Source organism: Lontra canadensis, unplaced genomic scaffold, assembly GCF_010015895.1.
Source record: "Lontra canadensis isolate GAN:19392208 unplaced genomic scaffold, GSC_riverotter_1.0 scaffold15, whole genome shotgun sequence".
Lineage (NCBI taxonomy): Eukaryota > Metazoa > Chordata > Mammalia > Carnivora > Mustelidae > Lontra > Lontra canadensis.
In genome coordinates this window covers 21,772,628-21,798,267 of record NW_022631009.1, presented here as the reverse complement: position 1 = coordinate 21,798,267, position 25,640 = coordinate 21,772,628, and the positions used below count along the sequence as shown (strand labels likewise).

Genomic DNA, 25,640 nt, shown 5'->3' with positions numbered 1-25,640 from the left:
GCCTTGTCCACTTTGAATTTTATTTTGTTCAATATTTTGTTTGTAAATTTATGACGTTAATGCATGAAGTGGTAATTCATTCTTTTCTCTTGCTGTATAATATCCCATGTATGACTTTACCTCAGTGTATCTGTTCTGCTGTTAAGAAGCATTTGGGTTCTTTCCATTCACAGTTCATTTTGAAAGGGGGTGACCACCTACCCACGTGTCTGTTGTTATAAACTCAATCCAACCAGAAGAGAGTAAGACACATTGTATAAGGTTATGGCTGAAGGGTTAATGAGAGAGAGAGAGAGTGTGAGTGTGTGTGTGTGTGTGTGTGTTGGTGGGGTAGGTGGGGGGACTTGCAGAGGTCAGCATTATAACCCAGGGCCAGATAACATGGCTTTGAATGCTAAACTAAGGACTCCAGATTTTATCCTGTAGGCATGTGGAAGTTGGAAGCTACTGGCTGTTTTTGGGCCGGAACATGATAAGCATGATAGTGTTTTGGGGAAATTGAATTCAGCACTGGTGCTAAACGGATTCACTAGGCGAGACTTGGAAACAGTCTATTAATTAGGACTGACGTTCCATTCCAACTTACAGAAAAAACTGAAATTATGGCGGCTTAGAGAAAGAAGTTTATTTTTGTCTTGCATTCTAGAAGCCTGGAGGCGGCGAGTCCAAAGTGTGAGTGGGGTCAGGGACCAATACTCCTGTGCCTCGCTTTACCACAGAGCGTGGCTTCCATGTCCGTCGTGGGTCATGGTTCAATATGACTGCTGGGCATCCAGCCAGGATGTTCTCATTCCAGCCAGCAGGAAGGCAAAAAGCAAGGAGGTCAATCCTGCATCCCTCCTTTAGGACACTTTCCAGAAGTTGTACATACCATGACTGCGGCCATCCACTGGCCAGCATGTAGTCAATGCTGGGAAGAAGGGAGGACTGGGAACCATGGTCTTTACTCCAGCCCATCACACATCCAGCTCGAAAGTGGGGGGTATTACCAGAGAAGGAGAGGTAGGAAGATATTGGGGGATAACCACCAGTGGTCTCTCTGATGGGAATAAGGTCTAGGGCTGTGACTTCGGTATGGATGGAAAGGGAAGAAGACATGAGTGAGAAGACATCACTGAGGGAAAAAAAAAAAAATGGCAGGACTTGGTGCTTAAGTGCATGGAAGGGAAAAAAAGATATGGAAGGAATGACCATATATACCAAAATATGAGGGGAGGGTCCCCCCCACCCCCCGCCAAAATTTCTCCTTAGGAAAGAGGAAATTGCCTTTTGAGTCCTTGCAAAGTCTCTCAAAGTACAGGGTATCTAGCAAATATTTTAAACAAAGTGCTGTTTGGGGAAGACACACTAGTTCAAAATGTTCTCAGTCAATTTCTAGCTTTGTGTACATCTAGACACACACCAAAACAATAAACAAATCGACACAAAAATAAATCGATGCAGATTTTGTAATTATGCTTGAGGGCACAATTTCCCACTTGCAAGGATTGGGTGATGCTGGATACAATCCTTTAAAGAAGAACACTGTGAGGGAGCAAGTGGCAGAGATACAGTGTCTTCATATTAGGTGGGTAAGTGACAGCTGCTGGCCCGAGATAAAATGTCCAAGGACAGCATCATATACGGGTCTGGAAAGTTTTGTAGCTCAGACAACTTAGACACAGGTGGAGAGGTTGGAAGACTCAAAACGTATCTTCACTGTTGAGAAAAGAGTGATGTTCGAAAGGCAAGCGTTTGCAAACATTGTTTTATGGAACGTTTTTAAGGAGAAAAGCCTTATTTCTAAAGTGATATATTATTTTGTAATTTAAAGCATTTTGAATAGACATTTGTGACTACCTTGATGCATTAGTTATTGTGACTCGATAGCTGATATTTTGTCTATATCCTTTTAAAATTATGTATTTAACTTGGCCAAGAAATTTGAGGGAGGGGGTCCTCCTGTCACAGGAGATAGCCGTTGGGGTCGCCTGTATTTAGGCAAATATCCTATGTAGAGAAAGACATGAGCTGAGACTTTGGCAGTCGTCAGTTGCAGAACTGGGCCTGTTTGATTCAATATTTATTGATCTTTTGCTGGTCAATAAGTGCATTTGTTCAACATTTGTCTATTTTCTAAAGACTTATTTATTAAATTCGGCCCCCAGCATGTGGGTGATACAGCAATGACCACGTACGGTCAGCTCACAGACAAGGCAGGGAGACAGATCTTGTAGCAAGAAAAAGAAACCCAGGGCTAGGGTGGACAACCGACCCATTGTTCGGGTCTCACAGAGACATCAATCCTTCTTCGGAAAATTGGAGAACATTTTAGAGAGTGGGTAACACAATGAGCTGAGCCTTGAGGAATGAAAGCAGTTTTGGTTAACGTAGGGCTCCCAGGCCAAGGGGACCAGCATGGAGGGAGGCACCAGCTATGACAAGAATCTGAGTTCCTCCGGCTAAGGAGATGGCAGGGATAGAAAGTTGGCTTTGTCCCTTAGCTAGCTCTCAGGGCTGGGAGAGTGTCTTGGAGAGTAGCATAAAACTGGGAACTCGTCCACTTCACAGAAGGATTGTAGGGATCCAGTGAGATGATAATACCCAGAATGCCCAAGGTCACTACCCGGCACATAGTAGGCACTTAAAAAATAGTAACGGCTTACCCCCCTTTCTCTTCCTGTCCAGACAGAGTTTACCACCTTGTAGAAAGTCATGCCCAACCTTCTTTAGGATCGCAGGATTGTGCTGGCCTGTGCCCTCGTTTGGCTTGAGAAACAGGGCTCTCACACCACGCCTCTCGTTTTACAGTTGACTAAAACCCAGAGAGAAGTCATCGTACTGAGATCCCGCAGGGTGTTCTAACAGGCCGGGCCTCTCCTCTCAAGGCCCACAGCACATCCTGATGGCTCTGCTGCGATTCCACTCGCTGGACAGTTTATTTGGAATGGGGACACTTAGAAGAACCCAAGGCTAAGAGGGTCAGAGTGGTCTCCTCTCCCTTTTCCCCACCCCCTTGTTAAAGCTTAATGAAAAGACTCATTGTCCCATGGAGAGGAGAAACACTGTTAAAACAAAAGTCAAAGCTGTTGTATTTTTTAAAAGATATTCTTTCTGTGCCTCTAAATGCTTCATGGAATCTGTTCAGATTGAATTAACCTCTGTTTCCCAGCATAACCATCCTCCTATGCCCATACATGAGAGGACCCGTTTCTCAAGCATCAGCCCATTTCCCAGCTAGAACTTGGTGCCCGTCCTTCAAATGCTCTCAGCTCTAAGTGCTCAGCTGAGCAACATTATGAATAAGGGTTCCATGCCCTGACTTCTTTTCCCCTGTTTCACTGTCACTTCATTTTTTTTTTTTAAAGATTTTATTTATTTATTTGACAGACAGAGATCACAAGTAGGCAGAGAGGCAGGCAGAGAGGGAGGAGGAAGCAGGCTCCCTGCTGAGCAGAGAGCCCGATGCGGGGCTCGATCCGCAGACCCTGAGATCATGACCTGAGCCGAAGACAGAGGCTTAACCCACTGAGCCACCCAGGTGCCCCGTCACTTGATTTTTTAAAAAGGTCTATCTTGCCTGTATTAATTTTGTCGTACTGGTTTTATGTGGGCGTGTGTACAATATTCTTTCCCCCATCCCTTTAGTTTCTTTTAGACAGCATTTTGAAGTATAACTTACATACCAATAAATTTCATCATTTTTAGGGGACAGTTTGAGGAGTTCTGACAAATGTATAGATCTATGTATCCTCCACCATAATCATGATATAAACACTTAATTTCCACCCCTACCCCCCAATTTCCCTAATGTCCCTTTGTAGCTGATCTTCTCTTCCAACCCCCAGAACCCTGGAACCACGGATCTGCTTTCTGTCCTGTAGTGTTGCTTTTTATTGAATGTCACATAGACAGACTCATTCGTATGTGATCTGTTGTGTCTGGCTGCTTGCACTCAGTATAATTCTTTTAAGATTCAACCGTTAGTTGCCGAGTAGCATTCCACCGTATGGAGGCACTGCAGTTAATTAATCTGCTCATCAACACGTGGACATTTGGGTGGTATCCTGTTTTTAGTTTTTATAAATAAAGCTTCTAGGACCATCTGAGTATAAGTCTTTGTGTGGATGAGTTTTTGTATCTTTTGGGTAAATTCCGAAGAGTGAGGTTGCTGGTAGCAAGAGGAAACATCTCAGTCTTGCCAGGACCGAGGAGTTTATCAGGATGCAGGACTTCTGGTGCTAAAACATGGACGGTTTTGGGTAAACCAGGACAGTTGGTCACCTGTGCTGGTGTGACCATTTGAATATTTCACATATTTTCAGATGGGTTTTTTGTCTTCTTCTTATTGGGTTTACAAGAGTTTATACAGTCGGATATAAATAACATCAGAAATGTTGGGCAAATCTTTTTTACCAGCTTGTGACTGGCTGTGCCACTGCAGTTTGAAAAAGAAAAGTTTTAAATACTTTCAGATACTAGTGTCATTTTTAAGTTATGTATTTGTATGTCATCGTTCTATTATACTGGTCATAAATAAATAAGCATAAATGTTAATTTTATGTGTTGTAAATGGCTTAATATGACAAAATGACCATTGTGTACTTTATATTAATTGGTTTGATTGTATAATGATAAGAACAACAAGTAGCTTACTGAGCACTTACTATGTGCCATTCACTATTCTGTGTGCTTTATATATATGGACTGATCTAATCCCTACAACAACCAGGTGTATTTCTTTTTTTTTTCTTTCTTTTTTTTTTTTTAATTTTATTTATTTATTTGACAGAGATCACAGGTAGGCAGAGAGGCAGGCAGAGAGAGAGGAAGGGAAGCAGGCTCCCCGCTTAGCAGAGAGCCCGATGCGGGACTCGATCCCAGGACTCTGGGATCATGACCTGAGCCGAAGGCAGAGGCTTTAACCCACTGAGCCACCCAGGCGCCCACCAGGTGTATTTCTTATCCCCACTTTAAAGATTAGGAGACTGAGGCACAGAGAAGATAAGAGTAATCTGTTCAGTGTTCGACACCTAGAAGTGCTTAGTTCTGTGTTTTCTTTTTTCTTTTTCTAAATAAATTCCATGCCCAACATGGGGCTTGAACTCACCACTCCGAGATCAAGGGTCTCATGCTCTAGTGACTGAGCCAGCCAGGGGCCCCAAGCTCTGTTTATTTTTCATTCCCTACCCTTCCCCTATCCTTAGTGCCTTCTGGTTAGTGATGGTGATTTGAAAATACAAATACCTCTTGAAATCAGCAGGAACCCCAACCACATGAAATTGTTTTTGGAAAATGCTAATCACCCACCACATCATGTTCCAAATGTTTGGATTTAAATGCAAATATGTCAGGTTGGAAGTGGGCCTAGAGAACATGTTGTATACGTTTGAAAATAAATAAAGGGGGCCTTGGTATTTTCTCAGTTTGGAGGAGGGAGAAAGCAGTAAAATAATAAATCACATATAAATGACATAACACACTTATAAAGTCATATAAAATGTGATAAATACCCAGGAAGCTGGAAAGTAAATAGTAGGTTTAAGACTAGAGAAAGAGGCACAATCTTCTAAGTGTTCCTTTTCTCAGAAGGAATCTCACAGTTAAAGCTATGAAAAGGGGCCAATCTAATTAGTGAAGAATTTAATCTGTTTAAAAAGCTGGGGGCTGTAGTTCTCAGGAATGAGCCCGTATGCCCCCAAGCCTTACAGCTTTATCAGCTGCATAACCTTAGGTAAATCACCAACCTTCTCTGAGTCACTGCTAGAATTAAATGACTTAATACACTTAAATTAAGCATTTGGACCAGTGCCTGGTACATAGAAGGGCTGTACAAACACTTGCTATTTTTTTTTTTAAGATTTTTTGTATTTATTTGAGAGAGAGAGCGAGAGAGAGAGTGAGAGAGAGCACAAGCAGGGGGAGTGGGAGAGGGAGAAGCAGGCTCCTTGCAGAGTGGGGAGCCTGATGCTGCGCTAGATCCCCGGACCCCGTGATCATGACCTGAGCCGAAAGCAGACACCCCGCCGACTGAACAACTCAGACGCCCCCAAACATTTGTTATTTTTAATATAATTTTAATGCATAGGGGAAAAGTGACTTAGCTGTATACAGCAAGTGTGCAAAACTGTGGACTTTGAAGGTTGACAGCCTGGGTTTATCGCCAGGTCAACTCCTGAAAGCAATTTGCTGAACAAACTATTCACTAATTACCGAGGTGGTTTTTTTCTTTTTTAAGTTTTGGGAAATGGTCTTTGCCCTGGCCCTGCCTTGTTCCTGCCTCTGACAGCGAAACAGCCATGCCCTTTCGTGAATTGTATTCTGGGGATTTTACCAGTAGCTATCATTGGGTTTTCTGCTAATCACTGACTTGGTAAATTGACCTTACCCTAGGTTTGAATCCCTGCTTTGCTACTTTAGCTGTTTGACCTTGATCAAGTGAGCTGCTCTGAGCCTCCGTTTCCTCATCTCTAAAAAGCAGAGGTAATCATTCTGATTTCTGCAAGATAGGCATGAGGATAAAATGAAGTCAGTTGGGTGCAATTGCCAAGCATGAGATAAGAACTCAGTAAAGATTTTATATGCATGTGATGTTACTTAAATGTTGTTCCACCTTAAATCTTCCCTCCTCCCCACCTAATTTTTTTTTAATATTTTATTTATTTATTTGACAGACAGAGATCACAAGTAGGCAGAGAGGCAGGCAGAGAGAGAGGAGGAAGCAGCCTCCCTGCTGAGCAGAGAGCCCTATGCGGGCCCGATCCCAGAACCCTGGGATCAGGACCTGAGCCGAAGGCAGCGGCTTTAACCCACTGAGCCACCCAGGCGCGCCTCTCCCCACCTAATTTAGGTAAATTTATAAATTGCAATGACACTCATTATATGCGTAGAAGTGGGAAATTTAAACCTAGTCTCAGGACATTGCCTTCTCCATGAGGTTTTGCCAGTCAGGACAGTCTTTTTTTTTTTTTTTTTTTTTTTTTTTTAGGATTTATTTATTTTTCTGAGAGAGAGAGAAAGAGTGCAAGCTGGGGGTGGTGGTGGCTAGTGGATGGGGGGCAGGGGCAGAGGGAGAGAGAGACTCTCAAGCAGGCTCCATGCCTAGCATGGAGCCTGACATGGGGCTCGGTCTCAAGATGCTGAGATCATGAACTGAGCCAAAATCAAGAGTCAAGATACTTAACTCACTGAGCCACCCAAGTGCCCCCAGACAGAATAGTCTTGATGTCACTCACCATGTGGCCAAGTTCCCTTCTCATCCCATGTGAAACATTGAGACTGGCTATCCTGGGAAGACCTGGTTCTGACCCTGTCACTTCCCTGCTTAGAATCCTTCTGAGCCTCTATACCGGCTATGCCAATACAGAAAATGGGTAAAGGCAGTGCTGTCTTGGTAGACAGGGTTCCTCTGGTTCTAAGTCCCCTTGCTCCTGGGGGTACCTGGAGCTCAACTCAGAGTTCTTTACACACCCGAGAGCTTCCTGCTCAACACTGGGTTTGATCCTATTTTCTGGTCCCCCAGCTCCTTTGCTCATTTGCTTGTCCCCACCTCCCCATGTGTGCCGGGCACTACGCTAAATACTTCAGTTACATGTATTAACTCACTCAATTAACTAATAGTATCCTATATTCCCACAAGGCTCGGGAGGTTAAGTAGCTTGGCCAGGGTCTTAAACAGGTGGTGAGTGTCAGAGCTGGGATTCAAAGCCAGGAAGTTTGGTGCCGGAGTCCAGGCCCTTGCCTACTGTACCATGCTGCCTCTTCATGGACGTGTGGGGGAGGCAGGGAGGCAGGGAGGCTGGGAGGCTTGCTATGGGATGCTACCTTGTGTCCACCGGACCTGAATGCCTTGGGAATTTATATATATTAGTTTGTAGGATACACTATTATCAGACTGAAGGAGTAATGGTACTTGGAATCTTCAGATATACTTTTTCCTTTTTCAAATCCAAGATATGGAATATGATTATAAACAATTGATAAGAAATAACTAAAGAGAAACCTGAGGTTAGTTTTTTTTTTTCCCTGTCAAGTTTTCCATTCAGTCTCAGAGAGAACAAAGTGATGAAAAATTTTCATATGCTTGCCCTACTCAGAGTATTCAAGAACCTCCCAATGGAAGTTCCTTGGGTTCTTAAGGATCAAACACACAAATGACATTTTAAGGACAAGGGGCACGTTTGATACTGAAAAGGTGGCACAGCGGGTCTGCAGCACCTAGAGTTCAAGGAGACCTGGAAATCTCACCCTGCTCCCTTCTCTTGTTGTGTCTGTCACAGCCTTCCCCTCCTCCTCTTCTCGAAGATGGAAAAGATGCTGGTGGGCTGCTTTCTGTTGGTGCTCGGACAGACCTTTCTTCTCCTTCCCGCTGAGGCCAGGGAGCGGCCCCCCTCGAGGTCCATCTCCAGAGGGAGACACGCTCGGACCCACCCCCAGACGGCCCTCCTGGGTGAGTGATTGGGGCTCTGCCTCTGAAGCAAATAGGAAGAGGTGCTTAAGGGTGGACTTTCGGACCAGGGGATGGACACATATCAGTAGGGAAGCTCTCTTATCCCTGGGTTTTGGGGGATGGGGTGGGGTGGCAGAGGGAATAGATCTCATTGGCAATGAGTGCATGGGGTTCTCAAACTGAAATTGAAACCCTTCTATTTCAGACCCTTCCGTTTAATCTGAGGCTCATGACTTTTCTCCAGTATGCAAGAAAAAGATCTGAAAAGGTCAAGGAAAAGATCTGAAAAGGTCCTGGTGGTACTTCTCTGAACAAAGGTGTTAGGAGAATTTTTAATTGGATTTATCCAGCTAATCCGTGTTAATAATGCTTCCCTGCATGGTAGCGTGGGAAAACGAGTAGGTGGGTTCGTGGAAGGTGGGAGCAGCCTCAGAAGAGAGGTGGGGACACTGTGAATGGAATCAAGATATTTGGAGTAGAAAATATCGGGGTCTCTTATGGACATGTTTTCTTCAGGTGAATTTTTCTCTTTCTGCAAGAGAAAGGAGAGATCCTAAAAACATACAGAGTGTAGATAAACGGAGCTGGTTGTAGTACAGGCTCTGGCAAGCCCAGATGTGGAGGTAATAGGAAGGTTGGCCTGTGGAAAGAGAATGGGTTTTGGCATAGATCTGGTACTTACTACGTGTGTATACTTAGGCGGTGTAGTCCCTCTGAGGTCAGTTTCCCCATCCATAAAAATGGGAATGTTAATGCTGACCTTGGAATATTTTTGTGAGGAGAAAATAAGTTAAATGTAAACTCTAGGAGGCAATGAGTGATAGCTTTATGACAGCTGTTGTTCTATGAAGTTCTCTGAAGCTGTGTTTTATAGCTTGGTGGCCAGCTAGCAGAATCTGACCCCCTATGAAGGCTATTGAGAGAAGCGCCCAACTGCCTGCTCACCTCAGCATTCAGAATTACAATCAGAGACCAGGGGAACCCCCAAACACTCTGTTTTTTTTTAATTTATTTTTTTAATTTCTTTTCAGCGTAACAGTATTCATTGTTTTTGCACCACACCCAGTGCTCCATGCAATCCGTGCCCTCTCTAATACCCACCACCTGGTTCCCCCAACCTCCCACCCCCCGCCCCTTCAGACCCCTCAGATTGTTTTTCAGAGTCCATAGTCTCTCATGGTTCACCTCCCCTTCCAATTTCCCTCAACTCCCTTCTTCTCTCCATCTCCCCTTGTCCTCCATGCTATTTGTTATGCTCCACAAATAAGTGAAACCATATGATAATTGACTCTCTCTGCTTGACTTATTTCACTCAGCATAATTTCTTCCAGTCCCGTCCATGTTGCTACAAAAGTTGGGTATTCATCCTTTCTGATGGAGGCATAATACTCCATAGTGTATATGGACCACATCTTCCTTATCCATTCGTCCGTTGAAGGGCATCTTGGTTCTTTCCACAGTTTGGCAACCGTGGCCATTGCTGCTATAAACATTGGGGTACAGATGGCCCTTCTTTTCACGACATCTGTATCTTTGGGGTAAATACCCAGTAGTGCAATTGCAGGGTCATAGGGAAGCTCTATTTTTAATTTCTTGAGGAATCACCACACTGTTCTCCAAAGTGGCTGCACCAACTTGCATTCCCACCAACAGTGTAAGAGGGTTCCCCTTTCTCCACATCCTCTCCAACACGTGTTGTTTCCTGTCTTGCTAATTTTGGCCATTCTAACTGATGTAAGGTAGTATCTCAATGTGGTTTTAATTTGAATCTCCCTGATGGCTAGTGATCAAACACTCTGTTTTGAGAGGTTAAAATCTTTCACTAAATGATGACCCCAAGATATTGGGCCTTCTTGTCTTTAGTCTTCTGAGAATGTGTTTCCATAGTGACATCAGCATAAGACCTTTGCAGATGTGGCTTGGACTGGGGCATGTCTAGTACACAGAAGGGCTTTTTTAAAAACAAATTCAAGATGACAAACCTGTATGTGTATACACACACACACACACACACACACACACACAGAGGGAAAAAAAAACTTAAAATGCCTGATTCATATGGCACCAGCCGCAACTGCCCAGTTGGGATTGATTGATTGATTGATTGATTGATTTGACAGAGAAAGAGAGATCACAAGTAGGCAGAGAGGCAGGCAGAGTGGGGGGAAGCAGGCTCCCCGCTAAGCAGAGATCCTGATGCGGGGCTCGATCCCAGGATCCTGAGATCAGAACCTGAGACGAAGGCAGAGGCTTTAACCCACTGAGCTACCCAGGCACCCCCCAGTTGGGTTTCTGATAGGGCTTTCAGAATGAGCCACCACACACTTAGCTGGAAAAACATACTCCTCTTGGCCCCAAATTCCTACCCCCCACCCACACACAGTGCATCTTCCCTAGCTAGCTGTCAGCATTCACTGCCCTCTCTGTCACCCCAAGCTCAGGCTTTGAAGTAGAAACCCCTCGTCGTCTGAAATCAGCCCCACGTCCAGTATTGTCTCCTATTCCTCATTTTGCTGGAGAATGTGCCAGAGACAAGAAGGATGGAACAGGGCGCCTCTTCTCACTCCAGAGAGTGGCCAGTGGCCACTCCCAGGTGTGCTTGGAGGGCTGCTGGACCCGTGAATGTGGTTGAGTGAGAATCATGAAACCGGAAGGCAAAAACCACAGCTTTGGCCTGGATTCTCAAGTGTCATCTGCATTTGGTCTTCCTTTGACAGGGAACAAAGACGCAGAAGCCACATTCACTGGAGTCCTTGCCCCAATACTTTGATTTCCTCTTCATTCTTAGGATATTGTTTCTTCCCTGTTATGGGCGTTTACTTTTCTCAGCTATTTGTTTTTGATGTTCTAAACATTGCCCGGGCACATTTCACTTTTATGGCAAATCATTGTGTCTGTATTGAACGTATACCCTGGGTGACTTATTTCACTAGGTACTTAACGTGCAAGGATGTCTCCAAAAGTTTTAACAGAGAAACAGAATTGTTTCTTAGGTTAATTCCTCATTTGAATTTTTTGATTAAAAGAAAATTATACTCTATGTCTAAAGTCAAATCAGAGTTCCAGTAACAACTTGAGCCAATTAAAAAAAATAATGCATGTAGGTATGTGCCCCACTTACGGATGTTTGCAGACAGCCCAGGCGGTAGTCTGGGGTGATGTGTGTCCTGTGGGCTTATCTTCCACGTCCTTCATTCATTGAGTTCTGCTTTGTGGCAGACATTGTGGGTTCAGGAAGCACAGGTGTAGTGGGGGAGACAGAGATGGACAAAGATCGTTAATTTGGTGCATTGATGTGCAGCAGAAATGACATTAGCTAGCCTACAGCTCCACGCGGCCTGCCGTTCACTCGATGTAAGGCAGTGGGTCTCAAACGTTTTGGTCTCAGGATCCCTTTACAGTAAAAAATTATTGAGGATCCCGAAGATCTATTGACATTTACTGGGTCATAAGCTGAAGTGGGGAACTTAAAAAAAAATTCCTTAATGAGTTAATTTAAAAATAACAATAAGAGACCTGCAACATAACCCCTAACGTACATATAAATATTTGCATAAAAAGCGACCTTTTCTTAGTTAAAAAAGAGTGGCACTCTTCTACATTTTTGCAAATCTTTTCCGTGTCTGGCTTAACGGAAGACAGCTGGATTCTTACCTTGTCCATTGAGTGTGTCATGAAATGTTGTTTTGGTTGGACCACATGAAGAAAATATAGCCTCCTGCAGATAACGTAGTCTGAAAAAGGAAAAGCATTTTAATCTCCTTTTCATGTAATTGTGGATATTCTTCTTTGAGATGACACCAAAACTTGGCAAATGGTAGTTTCTTAAAGGTTAGCTGCAATGTGGAAATGAAAACCACATCCGTAAACTTTTCATGCTCTGTGTACTCACTGGAAAATAGTAATATAAAAAGCAAACATTCGTACTATTATGGGTATAGTTGACCTCATGGGCCCTTTGAAGGGATCTCAGGGACCCTCAGGGACTCCTAAACCACCCTTGGAAAACAGCTGGTTTAGGGCAGCGTTCCTGGTGAAAGCAGAGCTCCCCCGTTGAGGGATGAGCAGGCAGGAGGACTGAGGCCCGAGTGTCAGGTGGGACCCGGTCAGGCACTGGGGGACTGCCACACCGTGAGGCGGGTGGTGTGAGCCGGAGACAAGCCTGGAGGAGGGAACCAAATCACTGAGGCCGGGGTCTCCAGGGCTCCAACAAAGAGTTTGGGCACCGGTAGTGATCACTGCTGACCCTCTTTCCATTCACTGTGCCATCTGGACAGCCTCAGCCTTCCTGGGCCCTGGCAAAAGGCAGGGAGAGCCTCTATGCACAGGCTATCAGGAGAATGAAGGAGCCCATTCTCCAGCTCCAAGTCCCTTCCAGGCATCCAGGCTAGCAAGTGGAGTTGGGGCTGCAGGATGGGCTGTACCGAGTGTAAGCCAGCGAAAGCTTCCAGATTCATCCCTCTGTCCTCATTCTTTATCAGTGGCGCACATCTCCTCCCAAACTCCCAACTCCTCCTTAGGCTCCCTTCAAGGTGGGGTGCACCAGAAGTCATGTTGTCTCCACCCCAATTACTGTCTGCTTTGCTTGTGCACAGTTTTTCTCTTTACTCTATCACTGCCTTATGGGGGCAGAGCTGTTGCCAGGGGAACCGCAGGATTCTTATCAGGCTTTTGGAAACCTTAACCCTTTGCCCAAACTCCCACTCTACTGGACTCCTCCTCCCTCCTAGAACGAGAGTCCACAAAGCGACTCCGCTTCTGTGGGCTGGCTCTCCCTGTTTTGTTTGCCTTCTACAAGGTCCTGTTGACATGCGCATTCTTTTCTAAATTTACCAATCTCGCTCATTTTATTTCTGCTAACCTCGAAACCTCTTCCCTTCCCTGTAACAGATACACCTTCGGAGCAATAGTACCCACACAGAGTTTGTGTTTGTGATTTAAGAGAGAGTGTTTTAAGTGGAAGGTAGAGGTTTTAAAGGAGGCTAGCCCCATAATACGGTTAAGGGATGGGGGGAGCTGAACCCCTTCTCCCTGATGCACCCCCTCTACCCCCACCAACATATACTCTCTAGGGAAAATTCCAGAGGTCAGGGCTACAGAATTCAGTGAAATTTCTTCACAACAGTTAATTTACTACTTAAAAATAAAGCTAATGGAGACACTCCAAAAACTCACCGTATACAGCTCCAAGTTCTGTTCCTTGGAAATCACAGCACTTATGAGGGACTTATTTCTATTCTTGCATACTTTTCTAATGAAATCTGACATCAAAATATTAGTGAGAATGCAATGTGTTTCACATAACGACCTGAAACCTGCGAAATTAGCAACATGCCCGAAGGAAGGGGCCAGCCAAGAGAATTGAGTGTAAGAATGTCCTACTCTCTTGCCAATGGAGGTTTTCGCCTAAGTTGAAAATAATTAACGTTTTCAAGGGTTGGCTGCCAGTAAATGAATTTCAGCATCCTAAAACAATCCTCCTAATTGACACGCGTTGGCACCCTCAGTGAGGGAGGAACAGCAGATGCCACAGGCAATCAGAGTTTCTGGCTCCTGGAGTGACAGACCCCTTGAGGCCACAGGCTTTATGTGCCCTGGAGCCACTTTATCAAGATTTGAAATTTTGTCTCCTTCCCTGAGCTTTCAGGGGCTTTGTTCAGCCTCTTTCTTCTACCTGGAATTTCTTTCCTTGGTCAAGGCCAGTGATCAGTCAGGGCCAGTCCAAATGCCACTTGTCCCTCTCGCAGCCAGGCAGGACCCTCCCGGGATGGGCCATGCCCCCTGCGGGTCCTCTGCTAAGTGGTCAACCCTGTCTGCCTTATCTTCCAAGGGGTCAGAGCAGCACCTACCCAAGATGGATTCCTACTCTGGATATTTTTGGACTTGCCTTGTTTTTACCACCAGACTATAAACCTTTGAAGATCAAGACGGTTTCTCAGGTCTCAGAGCACCTCTGGGAGGCTGCTCTCATTTATGGAGCCCCTGCTGGGAGTAGGACTCTGCTAGCTCATTGAATCTGAGAGAAAAAAGATGAAACACTGCAAGGTGGTTATTGGTTTATCTCATTTTCAGGAGAGGAAGCCCACGCTCAGAGAAGCTAAGCAATTTGGCAAGCTTGTCAAAGCTTCTGCAAACCCAGGAAGAAAAGATGCCCATTCCCACCCCACCCCTCTTAGGGAGAAGTTGCATGGCTTAGGGAAGGTGTGTTTGAACAAAGGAAAAGGTACCTCACACTCAAGCTTGCTCCCTGACCAGGAGTTTCGGAGCAGACCATGAAATGCCCATCCATACTTGGAGATGGTGCTGCTGCTGATTCCCCCGGGGTCTGTGGACCTCAAGCCCTGGTGTTGGGTCCAGCCCACAGTAAAGCTCGGTGCTTGTTGAATGACTGAGTGGATGAGACGTACAGGTGGCTGATTTCATCCCCATGTGGACGATTGTAGTCTTGATTCCACTTATGCTTAGCAGATGACATTGGACAAGTCGCTGGGTCCTCTGGTTTGTTCATCTACCAAAGGAGGTGGTTGAAGTCAGTGATCTTCAGGTCTCATCAAGGATGCAATGACAGAACTAATTCCCGTGCCTTCCTGATGTCCCTTCTCTGGCTTCTGTGGTTGAACCTCCCAGTGCAATCCTTGGCTTTCTTTCACTTTCTCCAGGTGGGAGAGCCGAGGGGGAACCATAATCTGAAGGCTAAGGCAGGTTTTGAAACAGAAGAGGTGGAGCAGTAGAATCAGGTAGGAGGCTGGGCAGTAGGACCAAGAAGGAGAGAGGGGGCAGGACAGCGGGTGGGGTGGAGTAGCAGGATCAGACAGGGAGGTAGAGGGGACAGTAGGAGCACAGGGGATTTGATTCAGTAGGTCTGAATTGGGAACCTGAGAGGTTGCCTTTCTGGAGCTCTCTATTGGAGAATCACTGTAGAAGAGAATTCTAGAAAGTGGGGTCAGGGGGATGGGCAGGAGGAAAGGATTTTAGGAGGAGATGCTGTGGGGCATGAGCCAGAAACACAATGTAGGGAGGCAGGGGTGAGTAACATCTCTAAGAACACTGTAGTAGGAGAGTATCAACTAACTGACTGTAGGCTGGGTCCACCCCTTCTGAAGCTTTGAAAATAAGCTGCTGGCAGTTTTTTTCTCCATGGGGAGTTGGCGAAGGGGTCCTCCCCGCTGTGCAGGGAGCCAGCCTCTTCTAGCAGATGGATTAACACACAGCTAAACAATCCAGTGGCTGGTGTGTCTTTGTTACCAGATCTGATTATAAAAATGAAGGGTAGAGCTTATCAGATTGTTTTCACTATAGCAGGACTTTTCAAAAGTAAAGTCCTTTGAAGTGCCATCACACCCCCTCTTCAGCCCTCCACTGTGCATCCGGGCTATACAATGGCAGCTAGAAACAAGGACTCAGGTTGGGGGGGGAGGGGCTGACATGGCTGCTGTTCAGCCCCGATGCATAAAATGCATCTCTCCCTGCCTGTGCTCGCTGCTTCGTGTACAAACCAGTGTCTCTGTTAGCATTCATGTTGAATAAACTGTATAAACCGAATTCCGAATTCCTATCTTGTAATTGTACTGGAAGAATTAAAAAAAAAAAAAAAGCCTACTATCTGACTTCCAATAAGTTACAAAGCCTTCCTAGCCAGGGGCCCCCCAGGGTGGCTCAATTGGTTAAGGTTAAGCATCTGCCTTTGGCTCAGGTCATGATTTCTGGGTCTGGGGATCGAGCCCTGAATCGGGCTTCCTGCCGGGCAGTGAGTCTGCTGGTGGTGAGTCTGCTTCTCTCTCTCTCCCTCGCTGCTCATTCTCTCTTCAAATAAATAAATAAAATCTTTAAAAAAAAAAAAAAAAGCCTTCCTAGCCAGTGAATAAGTAACTTGACTTTTTTTTCTCCTACAGATTCTCCTGTCTCCCCTTCTTTCTTCCTTTCTCTTCTCTCTTAGACCCTTTATCCCCCTCCTTTTCTGTAACTCTCCTTTCTCTCTCCCTCTTAAATCTCTCCCTCCCTCCCTTACTTCTTTCTTTAGTTCCAGGATGTTTTATCCTCAGCTTGCCCATGTGTTTGGCCCGTGCAGTGCCGTCTGTGAGGGGGTGGCAGTGGGGAGCACCCTCCCTGTGGGTGACATAGCCTCTCTTCTTTTCTTTCCCTTGATGGCTTGTCCTGTCTGAGGGCAGGGCACCGGATCTTACCCCTCGGCCAATCACGTCCGAGGTCTCCCTAACTGATGATAATAACTAAAGTGATGATAATGAGGGCTGTCTTTTTTTTTTTTTTGGTGGAGGCGGGGCAGCATCTCTATGTGTCAGGCACTGTGCTAGCACTTCACACGTCATTCTGTATTATTATGCCCATTTTACAGATGAAGAAACTGAAGCTTAGAGAGGTGAAATGTGTTCAAGGTCAGTCACCATTGAGCAGCGGAGGAGGGATATGGGAATGCAACAGGCTTTTCCCTCTGTTCAAATCCTTTTCCATGACTCTTCCTCTTCTGTTCTGTCTAACCCAACTGGACTCATCTTTCAGGGCTCAACGGAAGCATTCCTAATCTTCTTAGGTCGGGATTTAATACCCCAACAGTGCCTTCCTCCAACAGGCCCTATGTCCCAGCGCGGCACTTCTAGGCTGTGCCGCGATTGGCTGCTTCATCGTCTGTGTAGAATCTGCAGTGACCGGTAACGTGCCAGGTCCACAGCGGGGACTCTGTTAACACCTGGAGGAGTAAATGAACGAACAAATGAGCAAAGAGGAGTGTCTAGAGAGGAGCCGCCAGGGTGGCGAAGGTTTCTGAAGCCAGGGCATGTGGAAAAGATATGAAAGACCTTAGGATGTTTAGCTTGAAAAGGTCGAGGGGTTCTCTGAAGGGTGTGTTACAGAGGGGTCCAGGCTTGTTGTCAAGACCTCACAGAAGCAAGGGAGAGCCAAACACCCGTGCTTTCAAGGAAACAGGTTTTCCTTCCATGTGAAATTCTGTAGCCCAGGAAGGAAACAGTTTGCCTCCTCGGGCTTCGGGGATGCGGAAAGCCTGGTGTGGTTTTTTTTATTTTTTATTTTATTTTATTTTTTAAAAGATTTTATTTATTTATTTGACACACAGAGAGAGAGATCGCAACTAGGCAGAGCAGCAGGCGGAGAGAAAGAGGGAAGTAGGCGCCCCGCTGAGTAGAGAGCCCGATGCGGGGCTCAATCCCAGGACACTGAGATCATGACCTGAGCCTGAGGCAGAGGCTTAACCCACTGAGTCACCCAGGCACCCCCCTTGTGTGGTTTTAAAATAAGCCTCTAATCTGTGAACCCTCATGGTCTAGGATTCTATGGAGTTGCCTGCAGAATTAGGAACTGAACTAGGAGATAAGAACTTTCTCTCCTACCAAAGAAAAAAAAAAAGCTAAGTATTTTCTTTCCAGGAACAATCTGCCTTAGGAGCCTTTCCAGTAACAAATTTTAAGCAAGAGAGAAACTGAGAAATTTTTAGTGACTGGCAACATATAATTTGTTGAATCCCTGGGCTTCATTTCTGGCAATGTTAATTGAATGAATGAAAAGAATGATTACAGGTTAATTGTTTTTGCTTTTTTGGTTAATTCATGTACAGCTTGCAGTCGTGAATGTAACTAGACCTTTACTCTGAGTGGCTTAATAGCCATCATAGAGCAGGTGTTTTTAACTTAAGTAGGACATTTTGAGGGTTTTTTTTTTTTTGCATTAAATTTTATCTTCTTCATTTAAGTTATTCATTCTTGATTAAAATCTTTTTCTTCCTTAACATAGCAATTCAGAATCATCTACAAATTTGCTAAAATGCTTTCTTATATCTTTCTTCATGTCTCCACTGAAAATATTAAAAGAACATTTTATATGCTTTTGAAATGATTATAAAGAATAATCATCTTTATTTTAAAAAGTTCATGTTTAAATATTTCATGACCCCTAGATACTGGAGATACAAGAGGAGCTATTTCAGAAAGTCGCCTGAGTGATCAACCCATACATATTTCATATATTCTCAAGAGGAAATACAGAGACTTGAGTTGTCTATTAGTTTCTTAGGGCCGCCATAACAAAGCACCATACACTGGGAGGCTTAACCTCCAGACATTTGTTTTCTAACCTTTCTGGAGACTAGCAGTCCACGATCAAGGTGTTGGCAAGGTGTGGGTTTTTCTGAGGACTCTTTTGCCACCTTCCAAAGGGCTGCCGTTGCCCCATGTGTCCTCACGTGGCCTTCCTTCTGTACCTGTCTACCTCCAAGTTCCCTTTTCTTATGAGGACACCAGTCAGATCAGATTAGAGCCCACCCTAATGATGTCATTTGACTTTAATGACCTCTTTAAAGACCCCATCTCCAAATACACTCACATTCTGAGGTACTAGGGTTTAAGACCTCAACTTATGAATTGTGGGGGACGTGATGCAGGTCCGAACAAGTTGCTCTGCTCTTCACTGTCATCAGTGGATGATAATACGTCTTCTCTGACACATTCCTAAAGAGCTTCTTTCTCCTTTCTGACTCACCATGTATTCCCATTTCAAGGTGATAGAATGTTGCAGACACATGCCGGGGAAGCATGCTCAAAGACTCCAGAGATGTGGAGGTTTCTGAGTCCTTAGAGCAGGTCAGACGAGCATGGTGGGTTGGGCGGCCGACTTCCTAGGGCTGGAGATGGGAAACGAGGACAGCGTAGCCAGGATGAGAAGCCAAGTCCGAGTAAGACTTTTCAAGAGCCAAGAATGAGAACCACCAGCTCAGAACAGCCTTCTTTCAGTATATCCAGAGGAGGCTGATTTATAGGGAAAGATGAAAGGAGAGCCATGTGTGTATTTTGGCTTCACAGAGGATGGTGGGGCCAGGAAAGGAGGAGGAGGGAGAAGTTATCGTAAGGCCGCAGCCCAGCCAAGGAGTGAGAACATCAAAGAGGGAGCTGATGGCCAGATGTACAAGGAGCTGATGCAGGGGAGAAACGAGGAATGTAGGTATCTGATGACATGGGCTCAGGGCCAGGAGGGACCTTTGGAAAGGCAGGATGCATTACGTGCCATGTGGGGCATTTGGGCCATGAGAAGCCTGGGGAGAATGAACCTCAAAGGTCTTTAAAGTCAGGTTGGCCCATAATGTAAACTGTGGAGGAATCCAGTCCAGAGGGCTCAGAGCTGGCAAAGACCATGAGAGGCTGCTTTCCATCTCTAGCTCTTAATTCCCCCGCCCTGACCCTAAGGCTTGTTCCAGTTGATGGGATCCATTCACTGAAGGAGTATGACCTGAGAATCCCCACATTACAAGAGCTGTGCTGGGCCAAGTGAAAGATGCAGAATCCTTCAGTGTTTGGGACTCACTGCTGGGGTAGCCAGGGAAGCATGCCCTCCCCCTAGAAGGTACTATTTATCCACAAGTGCCCAGAGGGCCAGTGTCCCTATGGCTGTCCTGTGTGATGGTCCCATCTACTGAAGGAAGCAGGCTCCTCCACCCTCTTGGTCCAGGCAAACTTGAATTCATCTCCAAAATGAAGAGGACTAGAAAAGCCATCAATTTTACCTAGCTGTTTTTCTGTACCCAAATCATTTAGCTCTAATATGTTATTTTTTTTGTTTCATGATTTGCCTCAGTTTTATCATTCATTCACTCATTGAACAGATACGCCTTGAGGATCTACAGTGGGTAAGGCCAGCATTGTTTCGGGCACTGTTGGTATGGCAGAGTCCTTTCTGGACCCCTACCTGTCATGCTCTGGAGTTTGAGGCAAATTCCCCAGTTGCAGGCAGAACAGGTCTTTTGGGGGAAAATTTGTATGGGATCCATGTGAGATGGCCTCTAGAGCCAGTGGAACTCACTCATAAAACCATCTGGGCCTGATGCCTTCTGTAGAGAGGGTATTTCTGACATCTAATTTGATTTTTTTTTTTTTAACAGTCATGAGTCTTATTGGGGTTTCCTGTTTCTTCTCGCGTCTATTTTGGTAATTGGCATTTTCCTTAATTTGTATTTTCAAATCTATCAGCGTACATACAAAATACAGGCGATAGCACTATTTAACACAGGGCATGGTATTTAACAATAAGTGCTCAGCGTTCTGTTCCCATAGCTCTCAAAGCTCCTACCAAAATTCTGAGGGAACACTGAGACCTGGGGGCTGATGTGCCAGGTAGGGGGGGAAGAAGTCTCCATTGACTATTAGGTTTCTCTGGTAATACCTAGCCTTTGTTAAGAGAACTCTACAGGTTTTGAAAGCACCTTTTGCTTGCCTTATCTCCCTTTTCTTCACAGAGCCCTTGAGAGGTCCATTTGATGACAGTCTCCAGCTACAGATAAGAAGAGATCTGATCAGAGATGTTTATTTATTGATGATGTAGAAATGAAGCCATTCCTAGATCACCTCAGTTTACCCAGCAGAGAGCTGAGAGGTTTTTAACCGCAGGGGCCGTGGACCAACAGAGTCCTTGCACAGACTTCATTGGGCCTATAATTTGGATGGGAAAACAATTACATACTTTTTCACTAACCTCTAACTGCAGCTGAGCATTTCCATCTATCATGATGGTAAACCACAAACCACAGGAGAAACAGCAGCACCGTGTCACCAAAGGAAACTGCAGATGTCTCCATGGCGCATCATGGAGTCGGCAGAGATATTTAAAAATACCGTTGACATGCAACGCTTCTTTGAAATTACACTAGTTAGGAGACCCCCCCCGCTTTTGACCTTGTTATTTATTTATCTTTTTTAGATTTTATTTATTTATTTGAGAGAGACGCAGAGGTAGTGAGAAAGAACATGAATGGGGGGGAGAGGGAGAAGCAGGCTCCCTGCTGAGCAGGGAGCCCGACATGGGCCTCGATCCCAGGACCCTGGGATCATGACCTGAGCCAAAGGCTGGCGCTTGACTGACTGAATCACCCAGGTGCCCCATCGACCTTGTTACTCAATATTATTTTTTAAAGTCCGTACATTACTACATCCCCAACTTTTAAATATCTTGATAACTGAAATTCAAATACTTGGCCTCCTTTCTTACCCTTTGCATTTACTTGTCTATTTATTGTGGTTTATTGAGACACACAGCATAAGATGAACCGTCTTGAACATTTTGAAGCGTACAATTCAGCGGCATCAGGAACACTCACATCGTTGTGCAGCCATCATCACTGTCTATTTCCAGAACTTTTCATCATCCCAAACAGAAACTACCTGTTAGGAAGTAACTCCCCATCTTCCCTTCCCCAGGATCTCCTTTTCTACTTCCTGTCGCTATGGATTTGCCTATTCTTGATACTTCTTATACGTGGAGTGATAGAATAGTGGCGCTTTTGTGTCTTTTTTCCCTTAGTATAATGTTTTCACGGTTCATCCATGTTATAGCAGGTGTCAGAACTTTTTCTTTATGGCTGAATAATAGTCCATTATATGTGTATACCACATTTTGTGCCTCCATTCATCTACTGATGGACACAGGTTGTTTCTACATTTTGGCTATTGTGAATAATGCTGCCATGAACATGGGCAAGTGTCTGTTTGAGTCCTTGCTTTCAATTTTTCTTGGCTGTATCTCAAGGATGAAATTGCTGAGAAATACGGAAATTCTATGTTTAACTTTTTTTTTGAGAGAGAGAGAAGGAACACAAGTGTGTGAGTGAAGAAAGGCAGAAGGGCAGAGAGAGAGGCAGAGAGAATCTGAAGCAGGCTCCAGCCCTAGTATGGAGCCTGACCCGGGGCTCAATCTCACGACCCTGAGATCATGACCTGAGCCGAAATCAGGAGTCGGATGCTTAACCGACTGAGCTACCCAGGTGCCCCATCTACATTTAACTTTTTGAAGAACTGCCCAACCAAATTCCATGGTGGCTGCACCATTTTACATTCCCACCAGCCATGCACAAGGGTTCCAAGTTTTCTGGATTTTTACCAACACCTGTTATTCTCCATTTTTTTAAATAGTAGCGATCCTAGTGGGTGTTGCATTTTATGTCAGGCATTTAACAAGTTTATTCGGAGGAGGGGTCATGGACTTCCCCACACTGCCATGGAAATCCTTGGTACAAATAAATTTTAAGAAATGAGGAAGAAGGAATCACGGCCCAGAGATACCGTTCCTTGTTCAAGGTGAAGTCATTCACCAGCAGCACCTACAGCTTAGGACCAACTCACCTGGGGCTCAGAGGAGCCCTTTTCTCCTATTACATAGTGTCTTCTCATATAGACATTTGCCCCAGCCAGTGGTCAGACTGAGTCAGGGCTGGAACAAAGCCATCAACCAACCAGCCACTGAAGCTGAGGCAAGCCACAAACACAGACGAGACAGACATAATCCCTGTCTGCAAACCGCTGTCGCGTAAAACTACCACACATGACCACAGCAGCTAAATCTTTATTCACTCAACAAACACTGAGTGCCTTGTGTGAGCTCAAACTCCATGTTTGGTTTCAGTGTCTAGGGGGTATCCAAAGGGACTCCCCTTGGAGATGCTCGACTTACAGTTTGGTTTACGGGTTAAAGTTCAGGAAGGGAAAAGAACCGTGCCTATGTTTCCTTTAAACACAAAATGGTGTCCTGAACTGTCATTTCTTGATTGGGAGCCTCCAGCTCTGCAGAGAGCTCAAGATGGCTTCCTTTTTCCTAATGATCTCCTCTTCCCGTTTTCCTACAAGCTTCTAATCAACTGTGGCTCTTGAATCTTCCCGCACCTGCCACTGCACTTGTCAGCTTGGTTTTAAAATAACAGTAGCTGCCTTTTAATAAGTGTGAATTCTGGCTTTCCACTGTGTGACCATGAACAATCACCCTCAACACCTTGTCTCCCTTGTAAAACAGGGATGATAATCAGTGGGAAAGAGGACACAAGGAGACCACGCAGATAAAAGTTTGGCATGGAGTCTGGTGCAGAGTAAGCCTTCAATAAATGCCTGTTGTTGTTATTGTCTACTTTAAAATCTATTCTTAAAAAACACTTTGTACATTGCAAAGTGGAATTAACAGAGCCCACTCTACTGTGACATCTTTAAATCTAGGAATTAGGTCTTTTCATCTCTGGGTCTAAAGCATCTGGCATTGTAACCTCTCAATACATGTATGCTGGGGCGCCTGGGTGGCTCAGAGAGTTAAGCCTCTGCCTTCGGCTCAGGTCATGATCTCAGGGTCCTGGGATCGAGCCCCACATCGGGCTCTCTGCTCAGCGGGGAGCCTGCTTCCTCCTCTCTCTCTGCCTGCTTCTCTACCTACTTGTGATCTCTGTCTGTCAAATAAATAAATAAAAATATATATACATATATATTTTGAAAAGATTTTGTTTGTTTATTTGACAGAGATCACGAGTAGTCAGAGAGAGGCAGGCAGAGAGAGAGGAGGAAGCAGGCTCCCCGCTGAGCAGAGAGCCCGATGTGGGGCTCGATCCCAGGACCCTGAGATCATGACCTGAGCCGAAGGCAGAGGCTTAACTCTCTGAGCCACCCAGGCGCCCCATAAAATATTTAAAAAAAAAACAGTTCTTTTAAAAAAATACATGTATACTGAATGAATCGTGAGAGGTGACATTTATTACTATTATTGGTATTATTAACTTGTATTTATCTATTTGAGCATCTACTGATTTAGCTATAAGACAGCATTTTTTTCTTTGAGCCTTAAATCAGATACTGGTCTTAGAGAAGAACCTCTACTGAGTTGATAACATGAGCATTTTAGAAAATATGCACACTTAGCAGAAGATTTTAATACATTTTATTTTTTAAAATGTCAAAATCTGTACCATCAGATCCATTCCTTCATACATGGCATACATTTTTATTAAGGAGCTACTCTGCAGCAAGCTTGGTATCACTAGAGAAATCTCTGGGTAATAGGTAGATTGCAGTTGGCTTAAGCGAACAGTGGTTTTATGAAAAGATATTTGAATACCTCACAAGAAGTCTGGAGGTCAGTGAACCCCAGTCCGTGGCTGTGGCTCAGCTTTGTTACCGAGACCAGAGCTCCTTCTAGCTTTTAGCTGTGTCATCCCAGAAGATTGGCTTTCCTTCCTTCCTTCCTTAGGCTTTTGCCTTATAGTCCCAAGATGACTGCTGCAGCTCCAAACATCACTTTGTTCCATGACCACGGTCAAGTCAGGAAGAGAACAAAGAGAAGAGAGAGGACTTTTTCATCCCTTGGTTCATTCCTTTCATCAGAGACCAAAATCTTTCCTGGAAATTTCGGGAGAGTTTCCCTTACTCCCCATTGGCCAAAACTGAATCGAGTGCTCACTCCAGCTACTGAGTCTGGACAGTGGGATAACTACGACTGGCTTTGTTCAGTAAGGACTCCTTCCTGGTGGGGAGGGACCTGCCCTTATGGAGCTCATGGCTACCTCTAGTTGCTTGAAATCTTAGGCAAATGGAGCAGAAAGGAGTGGGGGAGAGAAATGAATTTTAAGTAGTCAACCACTAGGGTTGTCCGCTGTACTTTGTTAAGCCATTGTCTTGAAAGTACACAAAATGGAAAGAAGGCAGTGATAAGTTGAGAGATGAGAGGACAAGAAAAAGAATTACCCAAATGGTTGGTGCACATTAAAAAAACTAAAAAAGAATGTCAAAGCTGTAGATTTTATTACTGGGTTTTTTTTGTTTGTTCGTTTGTTTGTATGTGTTGTTTTGTTTGCAATTTAAGATTGTATGATAAGTAGAAATGTATTAAATGCAATTTAAATGTATTTAATGCAATTTAAAACTTGTGTAGTAAATGCTTCATGAATTTTTCTAGAAATCTTGAAACATAGCTGACTGAAATCCATACATACTGTCCTTATTCTGTAGCAGGCTGAGATTGATCCTATAACCTCCACCCTTTAGTTCTGGTTTGGCCTCAAGAGTTAGATAGAGTAAACATCCATCCCCAACCTTTAAACATCTTTAAAAACATTTTCTGTTATGAGAGTAATATGTGTTTATTTTTGCCTTGTCGTCTGTTGGATTCTTGGAGGTTTCTCCCCTGCAAGAGTAGATTTAATCCTATTTCTGTATAATTTTAGGAATATAAATATCCAGGCATGCTTCAAGTCTTTTTTCCCAGGACTAACCTTTGAGAGGTGAGAGGAGAGTTCCGAGAAGTCTTCAAGTCGAAGTCCGATGCTGGTTTCTCGCATCACAGATGCCTAGATATGTACCTATTCAGTCGTCCTTTCATTCATTCATCTCACAAAGAGTTGTGTCACCTAGCAGTGGAGGTCTTGGGAACACTGCAGGGAACAAAACAGGCA

General features: G+C 44.7%; 1 protein-coding gene across 4 annotated transcripts in view; it reads left to right on the top strand.

Annotated features, from left to right (window-relative positions):
• Window positions 1-25,640, top strand: part of MATN2 (matrilin 2) — a 132,618-nt gene that overhangs the window by 3,128 nt on the left and 103,850 nt on the right. For all 4 annotated transcript variants that reach the window (XM_032858634.1, XM_032858635.1, XM_032858633.1 and 1 more), the window contains exon 2: window positions 8,259-8,428. In XM_032858634.1, coding sequence (XP_032714525.1) covers window positions 8,284-8,428 — 145 coding nt within the window. In that variant the 5' untranslated portion in view covers window positions 8,259-8,283. The remainder of the gene's footprint in view (window positions 1-8,258; window positions 8,429-25,640) is intronic.